This window comes from Manacus vitellinus, unplaced genomic scaffold (genome assembly GCF_001715985.3).
Source record: "Manacus vitellinus isolate BGI_N305 unplaced genomic scaffold, ASM171598v3 scaffold_0_pilon, whole genome shotgun sequence".
Taxonomy (NCBI): domain Eukaryota; kingdom Metazoa; phylum Chordata; class Aves; order Passeriformes; family Pipridae; genus Manacus; species Manacus vitellinus.
The window spans coordinates 3,642,950-3,660,696 of NW_021938789.1; the positions used below are offsets into that span (position 1 = coordinate 3,642,950).

The 17,747-nt window shown below is 36.5% G+C and overlaps 1 protein-coding gene across 7 annotated transcripts in view; it reads left to right on the forward strand.

The window, feature by feature from the left end:
- RGS12 (regulator of G protein signaling 12) overlaps positions 1-17,747 on the forward strand; it is a 78,488-nt gene that overhangs the window by 20,625 nt on the left and 40,116 nt on the right. For 5 of the 7 annotated variants that reach the window (XM_018088898.2, XM_018088905.2, XM_018088912.2 and 2 more), the window contains exon 3: positions 15,803-15,824. In XM_018088898.2, coding sequence (XP_017944387.1) covers positions 15,803-15,824 — 22 coding nt within the window. Of the gene's footprint in view, positions 1-5,260; positions 5,375-9,260; positions 9,994-15,802; positions 15,825-17,747 lie in introns of those variants that run through there. The other 2 variants (XM_018088940.2, XM_018088933.2) reach the window with 2 other exon arrangements.

Below are 17,747 nucleotides of genomic sequence, written 5' to 3' on the forward strand. Positions count from 1 at the left end.
ATGCTAGGAGAATCAGACAAGAAGAGCTAAACATGCCCAAAACTTTTCCCAACCTGTCAGATAATCTAATAAAAAGTATTAACTCTCCCTGCAGAAGTTGCTTTGCTGACATTCTGAGATCATCACTATGGCCAGTATAACTACATGATTTAAATCAAGAGACCTCTTCAGCCTCAGCTCATAATAGTGAATTTAAAATTTGAAAAGAATGTATATTTTTGTCTTAGATTTCATAATTTTTTTAAAGCTATAATAACTTACCATGGGCTGCCAGTTCCACTGTGTACCACCTTTAAGTATTGTGTCTTTGGCATCATTTTGTCCTAATTTTTATCTGAGATAAAACCAACCAATGGACAGTTTTGCTGTCAGCTTTCATGAAGGTGGGGGAAAGGTGTGAAAGAGAAGATGTGAAATAACAGTGCATGCATGAGAAAATCTTCATTTTTGTATGTAAAAGGTAGTTGTGTATTTTTAGCATGCTAAGAATAGAGTTCATAAAGGGTTAATCCAGTCTCATATACGGATGTTCTGAAGTCTGAGTGTTAACACAGACCAGCCCCTGACACTGCTGTTTTGGAAGCCTCATGGATTTGTGCCCACAGTCCAGGCTCTTGCTTCTCTTTTCCCTTTGCTAGCACCAGGGGTCAGCTTGGGAAACAGTGCAAAGTGATTCCACAGTCCCTTGCTGTACCAGCACAAACCCTCTTGCTGCACTATGATATAGAGCCTTAAATAGTGTAGATAAGTCATGACATTACACACTGATTTCTTTGCCTTGAATTACTGTAGCATATGTGGTCATGGAGCTGATCAGTAAGACTTTGAAGGCATCCTGTGATTTCTGCCAGGCATTCTTCTGCTCTGTTCAGGCCTTTGGCTGTGACAGTCCTGGCTGGAGTTGTTTACCTGCTCGGCAGCACAGTGGCTGTACACCTGTGCTGGTGAGTGAAACACTGCCAGGACACAGGGGTGGGCAGGGAATTACAATGTTTGTACTGTCACACTGTTAGTTGTCATTTATGTGGCTTCATCCTGGGCCAACTAATGTATTTGCTCAAATGATTTTGGACATGGTTTAGAAGTTAGCCTCACTAGCCAGCATCACTGTGCCCAGCAGTTTGGATACAAGCAGCTTGATGGACAGGAGATTGGGAGAACAACTTGGTGACACAGCCAGAAAGCACCATCTGTCTTTGGAACTACACAAGAGCTTATGGTGCTGTTTATTTGACTGGTACAAATACAGCCAGGTTACCATCATCTCATTCTGGATGTTGCCTGTGTTATCTCTTAGACATTTTTTTTCCTTGCTGTCATCATTCTCTGTATGTCTTAACAACATTCAACAGCATCATTTGGTTTCACGTTTTGTTCTTTAGACTGCTTTAGTAAGAGTTTCAGACTCTCAAGCATACTCTGGAGGATCATTTTCAGGCTTTTATTTTGGCATGTGGGATCTTATCAGGTACTTTAGTTACATCTGTTGTTACTCTCTGAAGAAGGAAACATCATATAGTAATATACATTTTATTTTTCTTCACAGGTTGTGCACTGGCACTACTGTTAAGCTTTTGCTGGTGTTTTATACCATACTGTAATTTTTAAAAGATTGCCACTATCTGCTCCTAAGTTCACATTTATAGACTTTTTCATGGAAAGTTCTTGTGCTCCTCACATGGTTTTATGAAGTATCTGACAAAGTCAGATATCTGACAAAGGTGGGTTGGTCAACAGATGAATACAGTTGTGTGTAACCTCTTTATCATGAATTTGAAATACTTACTTCTAGATACAATCCAGAATGTTAAATTGTGTGTTGGTTTTTTTTTTTCCCCAGACACTGAGAATAATGGGATCTATTTTCTGTTATTGTAATTGGTAACATTACCATCCTTTAGTAATTTTACTGTTTTCTCCTGCTTTTGGGTTATTTTCTTTATTTCAGATTTTGGAGAAATTTGCTATGTAAATTTGCACGTAAAAAGCAGAGTAGTCAGAGCATATGCTGAGAGCTGGATCTCATCTCTGCTTTCTTTGGTATTTTTTGGCAGTGCTTATCCCATGCTTTGGTGCTTGAGAAGAAACCAACAGTGTTGCCTAGGAGAGATTCCTTAGGGAATTTGGTCCCCATATGTGCAAAAGCAGTTGGCATTGTATGGGGAAATTTCTCTCTGAGGAAGCAATCAGTACATTGTTTGACTTGACTCTGCCACTCAAGTGCTGTCCAAGCCTTATTTCCTCTGGGCTTGGCTCTCCAACACAAGCCAATTTCTGTCAAAGAACCAGAGACACAAGATATGCTTTTAGGGACTAGATATGAACTTATATTCTGCATAAATAAATCTTGTAGTAGCCAGTACCTCCATTTTTAAGATGTGTGATGAAATGGACACAGGTGAAATCATATCGTGTCAACATCTCTGATGCTGTCACATTTGTGGAACTGCGAGGAACAGCCAAGATGAGCAAGTTAAAGAAACCACCTGAAGCTACAGAGGAGTCACATTCCTTAGTTCAGCAACATAAACTACTGGACTTTGGTTTTGGCTCTGTTCTTTTGGTTCTGGTTTCCTTGAGTAGTGACAAAACAGTCAGTGCTCACGCAAGTGGAACTCTTGGCAGGTGGCAATTTCTCAGGGCTGTCTTTCTCCCAAACCTTTGGTACCTTCTTTCAAAATTGGGCTTATTCTCTTTGAACTGAAACTTCCCTCTTCTGGGTCTAATTTGTGAGGCATGTGACATTAAGGCAAAATAATAGCTTACTGCACTGGGGTCTGTTTCTGAAATGCAGAATTATTTTCTGCTTAAGACTGGCCCTTGCCTCAGTTTCTTATGTTGCATTTGTTGATTCAAGGATATCTTTTTAAGGCTTCTCTCAAGAAGATGAGTAGTGGGGTGAAGTTACTGCAGATAATAAGGACAAGAGCAGTCTCTGAATATGAGAGCAGGCTGCTTTTATAAGACTGAATGACTGGACAACAAAATTGCAGATGAAAATGTATGCAGATAAATGTAAAGCAATGCAAATGAGGCAAAATAACCCTAGCTTCATATATCAAATGATATATATGTCTCTCAAATGACTGTTTCTTCTCAGAAGTGAGGCCTTTGAATTATAAGGGAGAGTTGCATGGAAACATTAGCTCAGTACAGTAGCAATGAAGCAAAATCCTATACTATTAATTTTTAGGGAAGGAATAGATGAGTCCATTGTATACATTTGTGGTTTCTCCATACCCGGTCTCTTTATTTTAAAATGTTCTGATATATTAGAAGAAGAAAAGATTCAGAAAGGTGTAAGAAAGTGCAAAATCATGGGTGGTGCAGAAGAAGTAGGTGGAATTGACTGCTCACTCTCTCCTTCGGGACAAGAAGTCGGCACCATTAATTAAAGGTAGCTGGAGCCAGGAGCAAAACAAACAGGAGAACACGATTGTTCATGTAGGAGGTGAGTCGGTCTGTGGGATGCCTCACCACTGAGTGCTGTGGATGCAAGAAATTTGCATGTCCTGGAGGGAACGTGGACAAGTATTTGGAAAAGACAGCCACTGGGGATTATTAAGGAGACAAGCCACACCAGGTTCAGGAAATCTCCTGAACTAAAAATACCTGGGGTCTGGGAGGACGTAATCAGGGAAATGTCCTATGTATTGCCCTGTGCTGCTTGTCAGTAGACTTCCGTGTGTGGCCACCACTGGAAACTTAATACTGGGTTTGATAAACCCTGGGTTGGAACTGATTATGTTGGCAGGCTCGAGGGTGGACATTGCTTCTCCTTGACTGGGGTACTGTGGGAGTACCCTTGGCACAGGAAGCTGCATTACCTTTCGCTTGGCGTAGGCTTGTTTGTTTGTGAAGGGCTCGCTGGCTGTGGTATCTCCTGGCGCTGGGTCACTGCCCCGGGTGTCGGGAGCATTCCCTGGTGGTGCTGCAGCTCCCTGTGGGAGAGGGCCCCGGCCGATCCCTGCTGAGAGCTGCTGCTGCCAAACAGATCGCCCATGCAGTTCCTGGGTGGGAATGAGGAACTGGGCCACTGGTTTCGTGCCTCTCCACCCCTGCCCTCCCTTGGCTGCTCTTCCTGTTACCTGGTATGTCTTCTTGTCATGTCACATGCTAATGAGGGTAAGGAGGGATTTTTGCCCTGTGAGACCTGGTTAATGTTAGGAAATGAATGAAGGCTTTATTGAATGAACTGCTTTGGTATTTCTAGAGTGTAGTCACAGAATACATATGGCACAAATGATAGCACTGTAGCTGTCTGTGCATTTCTGTCTCTATGCTTTAACTGCTGGGATTTTGGCTAGGACTTGGTGCCATTTAATATTCACTGTCCTTATGCATTTATGAGTCCAGTGAAGTTTAAAAAAAAAAAGAAAAAAAAACCCCCTGACTCACCTGTGGAACTTCTACTAGATGAGCTATTGCTTTTTATTCAGTATTAAATCATGAAAACATTTTGTAAGTACTTCTGATACTTGAAAAAATACAGTAAAAAGCCCATCCTCTACTTCCCTCTGGACTGAGGAATTGCTGGAGAATGGTATTTAAGGATTACTGTTGGGCATGCATTTCTTTCTGAAAAAACACAGATATTGCTGGTCTGTCTGGAGAGTAGGTGTGGCATTGAAAATTATGAGAGTAATGTTTCACTTGGAACATGATCCTTGTAAATGCCAATGCCCTGCTTACTCAAAAGAACACGGAGCATTTTGGTAGGATGAGATAGGTTGCACAATATGCATACATGTGATTGTAATCATACTGAGGCACGTACCTACATGCCAGAAACTGCAAGAAATTTGCTGTGACTCTTACAAGTTTTAGCAATATTTTTTTAAAAGTATTTTTAGATTATATTTTAAGTATTTTTAGTAGGGATTGATGACCTAGTTCATTCAGGTAATAAACTCATCAAAGGGGAATGTATTGAAAAAAGAGAATACTTTGGATGAGAAAATGCTGTTGACTCAGTCCTTAAACAAGTTTGGACAAACCTTTATGACAAGAGTCCTGTAGGCCCTTGCTGAATGTATTTTACATTAGCAGATTCCTCAGCAGTGCTGTTGTCTTTACAGAGGCTTTATTGTTGCACAGGACCTGCCTAAACACCGTTTTGAAAGCTGCCTGTTCCTTTTGATGAGAAGATACAGAACCAGTATTTGAGGGCGGAGAATGTGCTGGGGAGGGAGGAGAATGGGAGAGGTGTTGATAGGGCAACAGACAGAGAAGCCTCATTTTTTCACTGGACTCTGGAAGAAGTAAATATGTGTTCAGAAAGAGCGTAATAACAAAGTTGAAGGGGCTGTTTCTTAACAATGAGATATTAAACCATTTATACATGGAGAAAACTTTTACTGATAGTCAAGTGTCTGTAAGTATAAAGTTTTGTTTGTCTAAAGCGAACAGAAAACGGGAATATGTTTTAATGAGTAGCCTTCAGAGCTAAGAAATCTTGCAGTGAAATATGATAAGTTTGTAAGTATAAGTATTTAAGTTGACTTTTATATATGAGCTCTATTATGAAATTAAGAATATGCCATTTTTATAGACATGTTTTAAATCTCTCTTTTGCAGCATCGTATTGCTTTTAAAATGTGGAGTGAGTGTATTAGATACACAGATACTTCTCTAAGTTTTTTGTAAATCTTTCACTTAATTTTCATTATACTTGCACGTGTTTCCGCAAAGCAAGAATGTCTTGTTACAGATAGAAGTTACCTTACATTGTTACAGCTTTTTTAAAAAGTTGTGCAGCTAAAGTTATTTTTCTTCTTCCAGCTGGATTTTTATCCAATAAAATAGAATCCAGATGGTATGAGTTATTAAAATAACTGAAAATAAATGAAAAGTATTTATAGAATACAAAATTTATGAGGTGTAGAGATTTCAGATTGGTTTTAGTTTCTTTTTTGCTTAGAAAACACATATTTTGCAAGTAAGCATCCTAGCTGTATTATCAAATTTTGAAATTATAGCCTTATTCTTTATGTTTATGTAGCTCAGAGTAAAAATGTCTTAAATGCTAAAAGTATGGCAACAAAATTATCATATTTTAAAATTAGGAGAGAAAGAAACACTTGCAAAACTTAGAAAGATATATATCCATTATTTGCTTAAAATTTAGTAGTTTTCATGTTCAGTTTTACATTGTTTTCCTTAAAATCTGTTTATTCTTAGAGGCTCCATCTACAGCAGTAGAAAATTCAGAAGTGGCTTAGTGTGTTTCAGTGGTCTGTCACTTATATCCTCTTTAATATGTAGTTTACTTTCAGTTTACTGTTGGATTGCAAGTCACCTTCCATCTAGATGTGCAAGTTATGCTGTTTCTGCATGTTTTTATTAGTGGAGAGAATTTATTTATCTTAAAATGTTGATCAATGAAGGGGGGGAGATAGTAATTATTTACAAACATTTTTGAAAAAGTGTATTTTTTTTATTGTCACTTTACAGTCAGGCACTATACAGTTAATACAATATGGCTTTTAAAACCAAATACTGGTTTTTAGAGTGGATTTCTGGATGGCACATCCTGAACTTAATACTTGAAAATGCGTTCGTGAGTCTCAGCAGTGTCGGCAGACAGCAGAGGGCACTCGGAACAGTAGTTTGCATCATTCTCTTTTCTTCCCTGAATTTGCTGTAGGGGAAGTCTTAGTTTGACAAGGCAGCTTGTATTTCAGTTATTTATACATGAACAAATTCCAAGTAGTTTGGCTTGAAAATATTTTCGTTAATATTGCATTGGAATAGGACTTTTATCTTTAAAACTGGTAGAGGGAATCCACAATGTTATAAATGAGAGAATCTTTCCTCTTTTGATCAGTAGCACATATGGGGTCTGTTTATTGTTGAGGAGGTGACAAATCATTGACAGAAATATATCTAGGCAGATTACAGAAAATTTGGAGAATTAGGAGAAAAAACCATTTTACTTTATAGCAGAGTTTTCTTAATTTACGTGTAAGCTTTTTTAATAGTCCTGCTTTTTATTTCAGTAACTGGGGTCAGTGAGCTAAATCATATTCTTAACATATTTTTTCTCTGGCTGTCATGCAAGTAGTTGTTACTTTAATATGACATAAAAAGTCAATACTTGATGAGATTTAAGATTTTTGATAGTGCATTTTGCCAATGTCACATTTACTTTAGGACTGTGTGAGGAGGAGCTGGTCCAGGGGGTTGCCTCTTTCTAGTTGCCTGGTGGTTTCTGAGTGTGTTTTCTTCTTTTAGGAGTCAGGGTTGTATTAAATCCTATTAATCTTTTGACAAGTTAAAACATATCAAGGCTCCCTGTCATTCTGTCTTTCTCTTCAGTTTTTTCTGCTCTGAAAACAAATGTACAAGAGAAAATATGAGCAGGAAGTGGAGGGAGGGTAGAAGAGAAAAACAGATCAACCTTATCTGGGGTCTCTACCCCTTCCCACAGTTTAGCTTCTAAACAGATGGATGTGGGTTTACAAATGTCGTCTTCAGTGTATCTGAATAAGGCTTTTAAAGCTGTTGTACCATATTTTAACACTTTCCATTATTAGCTTTGCAAATTAACATTTCTTGTGCTTTTGACCTTTGACCTTTGAGTTGCCTGCCTGGTTTACAAATATGCTACAGAAAATCACAAGATTTTGTATCTGCAGCTGCTGAAATAACCTGTGAAAATGTAGAGGAATATGAATTTTTTAAAGGGCTTTCAGAGTCACATGACACTTCATAGAGATGATCATTAATTGATACTGTCTAATTGGTAGAGTTTATTTTCAGTGTTAGTAGAGTCACTGTATGGAAAAAATGTGGACATACAATGAAGTAAAATCAACAATTCTAAGGTCTGTTTAAACTAAGGGATTATTAGGTTTGTAACGCCAAGTGTGAGTGCCCAGAATGTGTAAAACATTGCCCACCCACAGTGTTCTGAACAACATTCACGGCAGTTCCTCCAGGGAGCTTCTGGTCTTGCAGCTACATCCCATTGCATGGGGGGTTATTTTTCTCTTACTCGTTCTTCTGGGTAACATCCTCACTTGTTAAAACTCTGCCAGTACTTTTGGTCTTTCTAGGTGATTCCTAGAAGTTTTAGGATAAAGTAAACGCTCAGGATAAAAGTCCTGTTTTGTGTTACCCCAAAGGGATGTTCACAGGGAAGTTCTTCAGGCATTTGTGATCCATTTGTACTTATCCACTGTAAGGATTATTTTGCACCTGGTCACCTGCATATTTGTAATGGTGTTGCTGTTTGGTTAAGGTATTGACAGTGAAAATACATTCTGCATCCCACTTTGTTCAGTGTCAAACAAAATGTAGTATTTAAACAGCTCTGGCATTTTTTCTTTATAAAATTATACATTCTAATACTTGTCCATACACAGGAAAACTGTTCTTCTGTGCAGGTATCACAGGGCATTTGCTTCTGAAATCCTAAAATAATGGAGGGTGTAATTTGTAAAACATATTTCTTCCTGTCTGCCTGCCCATTTGTTTCCATTGCATTTTGTTGTGGTATTAAATACTTGTAGAACCATTCAAAGCTGCAGTGATGTGCCTATTCAAACAAGTAATCAATCACAAAATTAAGTTTGACCATTGCAGAAATTGGCTTATGTCTCTGAAATGCTTGTTAAAATATGCTTCCTCCACTTTCACTTGCAATTAACGTAAAATTTCTTCTCTGATCACTCTAAATTAAATTGAGAAGATTAAGTTTTTCTGTTAACCAAGTTTCTTCATTCTAAATCCAAAAATGGGAAGATGTGCAGACTTTTGCAAGTCAATCATAGCATGAGATATCGAGTGAAGGCTCTTGTTCTTGTCTCATTTTCTCTCTTTATAAGTTCAGAGTAATATTTACCTTCTTCATAGGGTTGTTTTTATATTAGGGGCTCAGCCTAGGAACTGTATGGATGTGGGGTATTCCACATGCTGCACTGAACAAGGGAGAAGGTTCTTCTTTCCTAAACGACTATTAGTAAGTCCACCTGGGGTTTAAGGACATCCCACTAGCACAAAAATGCCCACTAATCATTCCCAGTTTGCAATTCTGGTGTTTATTTTTAGCAGAAAATTGTATTCTGATTGCTTTAAAAATAACGGCGGTGAATGGTTTAGATACGATCACTGTTTACGTGTGGACAGCAGCAAACTTCCTGAAATCCTATACTTTCCATATAGAGTCTCTTGAAGACACTGCTGTCACAGGCAAGTGAATAGCACTTCCCTCTTACATTACAAGGAGCCTGTTTTGCTCTCTGTTCCTGAGGCACTGTGCACAGAACTCTCTTGACATCAGTTGAGGACAGGCTCAGGTAGCGAGGAAGGAAGGGCAGAATAGCAGTTGGTTTTTGAAAGGAGAGTTTTGTCTTTAGTGACAACAGGCTACTCCGAGGTTTAATGCAATCTGCCAAGTCTCCTTGTACTGCTGATTTTTATGTGCAATTTATATTGTTAACCACTGGAAAGTTAAACAGAATGGACCATTTGAGGTCCTACTTTATTCTGGCTTGCATTATGTAAACCTCTGAAAATAGTGGTTTACTATGTAAACGTTTCTGGAACTAATGTTAGGGTGGTTAAGTAGTGTTTCTCTGAAAACTGTCTTGGAAATCTCTTTTATTGAATACAGGACTATCACAGGATTCAACGTCATTTTATTTTCTTGATTTGTTATAGGAAATGTTTTAAAATACAATCAGCGTGATTTATATAAAACCATCGAGCTTTTCTGGTGAGAGATAATTGAGATCTAATCTGAATCCCTGACGAACCACAGCTTCCTGCATTGGCCTGTTGCTATTGGTAACATAAAGGGAGTAAAATAGAACTTCATACGAAATGCCTTTAAACTTTACTGGCGTGTACAGGCATGGAACAGGGGTGAATTTTTTAGTTTAATCTTTGAGAAGCCGATGTGTTAAGGAAATGCTTTTTCCATATTAAGTGAAGATGAATTTAGGAAGAGTACTGTTAGGAAAAATAACTGCTGTTTCTTACGAAGAGCGGGTAAGTGATATGAATTATATTTAGCTAAAGCAAGGCATCGTTGCAGTGAGAAATTAGTGGAGGCTATTGTTACTGGCAAGAAGTTAAAGACTGGTATCAGCTTCAGAATGCTTTTTACTTAGCCTTTAAGGTTTTTTACTTTAAAGTATTTGAGTTATAATTCCTTTGTAAATGCAAACATTGGATTTTATTAACAGAGAAAAGTAATCTTACTATACCAACTAACACTGAGATTTCTATATGCATTTATGAGCTGTGACCAATATGTATAAAGCTAAAAAATCAGTATGTTTATAATGTGTGCCTAATTTTTAATTCTGTGTAATGTTTTTTGTATATGCTTTCTGTACCATTATATCAATATTATATCTTGATGTAAAACTGTATATATTTTGTATATATCTTTATCAAAATAATTTTAGGGATGGATTTGGCACTTAAGGCACGGTGTTTATATGTGATAAGATTGGTTTTGTTTGGGGTAAAAAGTTGAACATTTATTTCTTAAAGGAATTCCAAATGTCACATCATTTATTCTTATGTTGTTTTTATAGATTCAAATATTTGACAAAAATATACTGAACATATTCAGGAAGGTTATTGTACCGTAGTTTTACACTATTTTTTTTTTCTTCAGAAGTCTTGCATACAGAATCCTTTTGTATTAACTATTATAAATACAATTTGGTGATAGAGAATTGAAAAGGGAAATTGTCTAATAGTCCTCCTTTAAGTGGCATTCTGAAGGGGCACCCTTCTCAAAGAATTCTAAATCATGAAATAAATTGCAATAATATTTTGAAATGAAGATAAAAACCTCTGTAATATTACTCTAATTTTTAGGTGAGAAGTACATTTGAGACTGTTTATTAGAAGGAAAATCTAGCAATAATTTATAAGTAACATGGTTTTATTTTTTATTTAAAATGTTAGAATAGTATATACTATATTTTGAGACAGGATCTTCATTCCAGAGATCATTGGAGTTCATGGTATAAGCAAAGCTGATGCTGTAATGTATTTAAAAGGATAAAAATATGTGTATGTAAAGTAAATCCTGGAGTAATGTGACTGAAGACCTTGGGATCCACTCATAATTCATATCTTGGCAAAAGGATGAGTGCCTTCAGGTGATTTAAGAAGTAGTTTGAACAAAGCTGGATGCAAGCAGACGGTCAGCTGAGTGACAGGCTTTCCCTGAGCTAAGTGACAGAACGTTTGAAAGTTGGCTCTTCGTATTCAGTCTGTAAATACTCAGTGCTTCATCTCTCTTAAAGAGCACAGCAGGATTTCCAAAGTTATTTTGTATACTGAAATCATATGAGAAAATCAGTTTAGAAGGCTGGTGGAGCTAAGTGTGCTGTTGCAACCTGGAAGACTTAACTAGAGGGGGGCTTTTGTAAAATAGCGTGTGGTATGATACTGTACTGGATAAGTAACAGATGCTGGAGGCAACAGCCAGAGAATTCTTTGGATGCTGCAAGATGCCTGTATTGGAAGAAAGTGTGATTTAGAAAGGAGACACAAAGAGGTCATTTATAATCCTTTTTATTCTGAATCTTTCTGGGTGCCCAGGAAAGGAATAGATGTTTCTGTTTAGTCTGTGATTTTGTCATTATTAGATGGTTAGAGTAGGAGAGAGAAATACGTCTTCACTCTCCTTAAGGATTTTTACCCTCCCTATCTCAGAAGGAGTGGGAAACAGAGATGTCTTTTTTGACTCAGGAAGGCACTCACTCCCACTCTGATAACAGAGATGATTTCATGTTGCTCCATTTTATTGCTAAGGCCTGGCATTTCCCTGTATGTGTCACCACTCCTGGTATCCCCATCTTTCTCTTTGTTCTACTCCATTACTTAAGCATAACTTTGGCTTGAATGGCAAATCTTGGGGTGGATGCACATGTGGATTTATTTTCTCGGTATAATGTCTGGGATATGGGTAGGGTAATTTTTGGTTTTCTGCATGATGGAGTTATGGCAGAATTTGACAGTATCTAGTTACTTCCCTGGGACCTGATCTATTTGAAATGGAAAATGTAAGATGGAACTAAGTGGATTTTCTGGATAAGAGTTTCTGTCACCTGAAAGTTGTCATCAGACTAGCTTCATGTAGGGGTTCCTGCATTATTCTCCTTTATGCCCTCTTTCCCTTTGTACCCAGTTGTTGGTGCAAGAGACTATGTCATCTACTTCTATTCTGGAAAAAAAAATTATGTACTTACAAAGTAGTTTTCTCCCTGATAATTATTGTAAGCTAAAACTCTTTTAGATTTGCTGCAAGCAGATCATGAACATGACATCAAAAGCCTTCTGGGCCCTTCTGGTTTTTCCACCTAGCAAAGAGAGATTATACAAAGAGAAATTTAACATGTTTTCTCTTATTCAGAACATTATGCTATCAAATGTATGCTGAAGCATTTGCCAGTTTACAGAGACCTAGAGTGTCTTTTATGGTTTATGATAACTGGGAAGCCACTGTTTAGCTTGCTGACCTTGGCACTGAGCTTCTCACTTGAACCACAGGAATCAAGATCCTGCCCTGAAGTATCGAGGAGAGAATTGCATCCCCTAACTTTGTGTGTGTGGGCAGTGTGTGTCTGTATAACAGCAGCTAATCCAGTTAGATGAGCAAGCAGAGTTCCCATGAAGAGATATACTGGAAGACATTCTAGTTTTCCTACATTAGATTTATTTTTAAAATTTTTGTGATTTGTTACCATCAGATTCCTGGCATATACCACGTGCTTTTTCCTAAACCAATTTGGAAACTGGGGTAATTTGAAGAACTAATTTCAGATCTTATCTGGTTGTGAAAGATTTGAGGGTTGCATGCAATTAGATTTTATCTCTGGGTGATAGTTCATATATACATTCACAACATATATGTTCTGTCATTTGGAATTAAATGCTTAAATACTTTTTAAAAATCTTCACATTAGCACTAACTGGCACAAAGTCATCCCTGTCCTTCCTCATCTTTCAGAAATGGCTACCTACATTAACTGTTCAATTTTACAGCTTTCTAATACACATATTTTTCTGTAGCTGGTTCTTAATATGTATGTAGTGTTAAATTTCATCAAATGATCACACTTGGTTTGTGTAGTAGATCAAATTTTGTCCTGAAGAGCCTCCAGTGGTGGTAAACATAAGTGCTGAAGAATGAAAAACAGCCCCCAACATATAGTGTATTTTTAAAATGAGATCATCATAGTATTTAAAAAAATCTGGTCTTGCAACTTATACCTTTAGACAAATCTAGACAAGTTTCAGCTGAACAGTTTAGAAGAGAAACTTCTTTGTCTAAATGTGCCGTATGCCATTTCTGAAAGGTTTATGTTGAGATTTGTAAGTACTCACAAATGTGAACATATTACTGTGAGTTCTTACACAATAATTACAAGTTTTAAGTTTCGAGCTGGTTTTATTGAATTAGGTGGTTTTAGTTCAGTAACACAGATGAATTTAAAGAAACGTTATTAAAATCAATTTTTTTCTATGATCTCTAGAAGTAAATGGATAATGCTTGGAACATGATAGGTATATTTAGTGACACTGTAATGTAAAATACAGTTTCTCCTACAGGTACTTCTTTAAAAATGTCTAAACATAGTAATTACTAAGGCCTTGCTTGGAGAGATTTTAAGATGTTGATACATGTAATGTAACACGCATTAGCCAAAGCATTTAAAATAATCACACAAAACCAACCCAAAAAAGGTGTGTAGAAAGTTCACTGCATTAACTTATGGTAAAGGGTTTGAGGTAAAACTGTATTTCAGTGTCAATTAATGATTGAGCTTTTCTATGAAATTACCCCATTTTCCTTGTACAATAATATTTTACAATTGTTAACTTCCCAGTTTTTGCCAAAAGTACCGTGAGTATTCTTTTTCCTATCATGAGAATCCTATTAATTTTACTTCATACCTTTCAAAAAAATGAAGGTATTTGCTGTTTGAATCCAGATTCATTCAAGCTGCCAAAGTAAATGACCATTCCTAAAACATATATATTTTGGAAGTACTTTTATTTTTTTTATGTCTAATGTGTAAACTGATACTATTACTTTACTTTGAGTCATCCTTTTCTTCATTCTTTGAGAAATGACATTGAAGTTGTTTGTTCATTAGCTGTACTCTGTACAGTGATGTGACTAAGAAATTAGAAGCAATCATATTTATAAACCAGATTTCAGTAATGTAAATTAAATTTTCTGAATTACAAACATGAATTAAGTTACGGCCTCTGAATGCATAATATGCTTGCTAGACTTATGTGCAAAAAGGAAGTAGAAAAGATGTCCTAAGCCTCACTGAAGAACTGTAACTAAAACAGAACTACTTTTTTCATACCTGAAACAAAGCTATTAAAGTGAGATGCTTGGATACACTTTTGTTTATATTATTATGCTTCGCAGATCCAAAAACCTTTATTTTTGTGTAGGTAAGCAAGAGGTGCCATAACTGTTTGAATCTTTTTCATGAGAGGTGTATTTGTGTTTATCTGAAGTAGCACCAGAGGAATGATGTCAATAGGGACGAGTTCAGACTTTGAAACTTCCAGCACAATTGTGTCAAAGACCAGATCAGATCCTCTCTTGGAGAGGTGGGTGCTGAGGCCACAGCAATTTATAACAAGGGATGTTCTTCAGATAGTGTTAACAGCATGTGAGATCCTGCAGTGAAATAGTGGAAGGAGAATAATTAGTCTTTTAAGGATTTCCAAAGGGTTTGTGGATTTTGAAGAGTGGGAATGTTTCTTCCCAAGGCTGGAAACTACAGACAAACTATGAAGAGACAGCTGTTTGCTTGAGTTGTGTGTATATGTATGTATCTGCTTTTTTTCTTCTGTTTGTTTTCCATCTTGAAGAAATTGTAGATATTGTAAGGCATTCTTTCTTAGCTTTTTAAAGAGCGGTACAAAAGAGAATTTCTTTTTAACTATTTAGAAAGTTACTTAAAGGGACCAAGAAAAGACTCCCCAAACTAAAACAAAAATGTTTTTTAATAGTCATTCACAAATCAACACAAATCTAAAAATCATCTGCCCTCCAGACTTCACTCAGTTGAGTGTCAAGGTGCAGGCATTTGAGTACACGTTTGAGAAATGCTCACTACTTGGATTTAGAGAGGTGTTAGCTGCCTTGAGATAATTTGTGATCAAAGATGAGAAGTTTAGGGTAGTTAAGCACCTAAACTTCCAATGTTTCACTAGAAGACTGATTGTCCTTGAAAATGTACAATACTGGTAGAGATGGTGACGAGTTCTTACCTCTAGATTATTGGAAACACTTTGAACAACCTTTTCTCTCTGTAGCAGTCAGAAGTGATGGACAGGGGAAGTTTTCAGAGTCATTTGAAATATGACAGAATACTGAATTTTAATTCGACATATCTCCAGATGTTGCAGCAAAATATAATATATGAGGTGTTGTTTCCATTTCAGGTCTTTGCAGGTCAGTTTTAGGTGTCTACTTTGTCACATGTACCAACAAATTGTCTCTGCTCATCTAAGAAGGACTTTTGCAAGCAGTGTAGCTACCACAGCAGGAAGTACTGTAAATACTAGTGGGTTCAAATTCCTGGACAGTAGTGGTTAAAAGGCCTGGGGTGAATTTCATTGTGGGGAGGAATCACCTGTGAGAAAGCAACAGCTGGTTTCTTTAGATTTTCCTCACTAATGCTATCTGTTATTAATAAGGTGATAAAACTAGCCAACACTTCAAATATTATGTGAAGCTCAAAGATTTCTAATACTTGCCATGAAACTTAAGTAATACTTCTTTTTCTCTTTCTTATTGCAGTCAGCAACTGTTTCTGATGGAGGTAAGCTGAAGCTTGTTTTTACTTTTATAATGAAAAATAACCAATTTTCCACATTAGGCAACATAATATGTGGTAAATAATGTGATATATTACAAGATGTAAGTCCAAAGTGGCACAGAATTCTGTGACTGCTTTGGGAGCTGTGCCAGTGAAAATATTGCAGGATTGTGTTCACATGCTTTCACTGGTTTATTTGCATAATATTTTTATGACACATTTATATATGCACGTTTTTATTATAACTAGGCTTCTTTATTCATAATAATAAAGAGGCAGAGCTGGTAGAGGTTTTTGTAATTGGATGGTAGATAAAATCTCATTCTCTATTTTATTGTCCTTTATATACCTTGTGTGCTTTTGAAGAGATGTTCTAGCTTCTAAGCTGTAAGCTGTGTTGGAACATTTGTTGATGTTGATGTTGAAATTGCTTAAATGTGATGCATTTTGAGAAGGGGTAAGTAATTTGATATTTGTAAAATCCCAGCATGGAGCTTTTGCACTTCTGGAATACTTCTAAGTAAACTCTTCTTAATTGCACCTAAGCTTGTTTGTTTTAATTTTAACATGCCTTTAATGTTTTAAAGGATGTCCACTCTTTGTTAAACGTTAGAAGATGATTTCTCTGAAGCTTTGAAGTTAATTGAAACAGTTTAAGTATGCTTCCTTAATGGAATAAAGAAATTTGTATAGTTTAGAGTATACAGGAGATGGCTTTTCTCCTTGTCTTTCTTGGCAGGAATTGGTTCACTCCATCCTGCAGAGAAACTCACTTACATACATATTATTACATTTGCTATTCTTTGACAAGAGTACAAGACAATTTTATTAAATAAAAGAGGCAGAAGGGAACAAACTGTGTTGCTCTAACAGTGAAAATTGTTGCTCTAAGTGAAATTGCAGAAATATTTTGAATAGTAAGGATAATTTTTTTATATTACACGCAAATGTAAATGCAAAATTAGCAATACTATTCACAAAACTTCATCATTTGTCCTAATTTCTGATTCCTTGCAAGACTAAAAGTACACTTGTGAGAAACATTACTGTTTTGGTTCTTTTGCCAGAGCCATTTTCCAATGGTTGGCTGACTTTGTCAGGTATTTTCCTTCTCTACTGTGACACAGTCTGCTGCTGTACAGTACTTCTGTCTGGAAGAGAAGATAGACTCTGTGTTGTATCTGCCTTGTCTGCAAAGTGAAAAAACAACAAAACAGAAAATAATAGGGTTTATTCTGCTTTCTGTTTCTAAAATGTAGCATATGTTTTTGTGGGAAAAATGTGTATTTTTCCCCCCAGATGTTACCTGCTTGATATAAAAATCAAAACAAAGCACAGACTTTTTGTTTCTGTATGTAGCCCAGGTGCTGAGGGCCAAAAATTTGATTGACCTTTTTTAGTTAAAATGGAAAGAGCTTATGTCTTGTCTCCAAGAGGGTTCTTTCTCTATGTTAATGAAAATTATTTTACTTCTGTTGCTTATCCAGACTTGGAGATTCCTGTGATAGTAATCATATGATAGTAATTTCAAGCTTTTTATGCCTCCAGCTGAAAATTTATTTTAAAAATTCCACTTACTTTCAGTTCTTCCAATATGACGTTTTTATCACATTCCAAATCAGTAGGTAACTGTTTTCACAATTAATTCTATACAGTTTTGTGAAGTCATGAAATCTAAGGGCCATGTAAGGTTGCAGAGGTGAAAGAACAACCAAGAAGTTATATGCAATTTTCTCCTGAGTGGTATTACTTATCTTTTCAGCTAGTTCAGAATATTTAATGTGAACGGTCTCTTCATTGTTAAATGCTACTTAAGAAGGGGGGTGTAACTTGTGTAAGAAATGGTAGTTGAACTGTACTGAATAATATTGAATCAATGCTTAACTACCCACAAAATGGATTGGAAAAATAGGAACCAGAGAGACT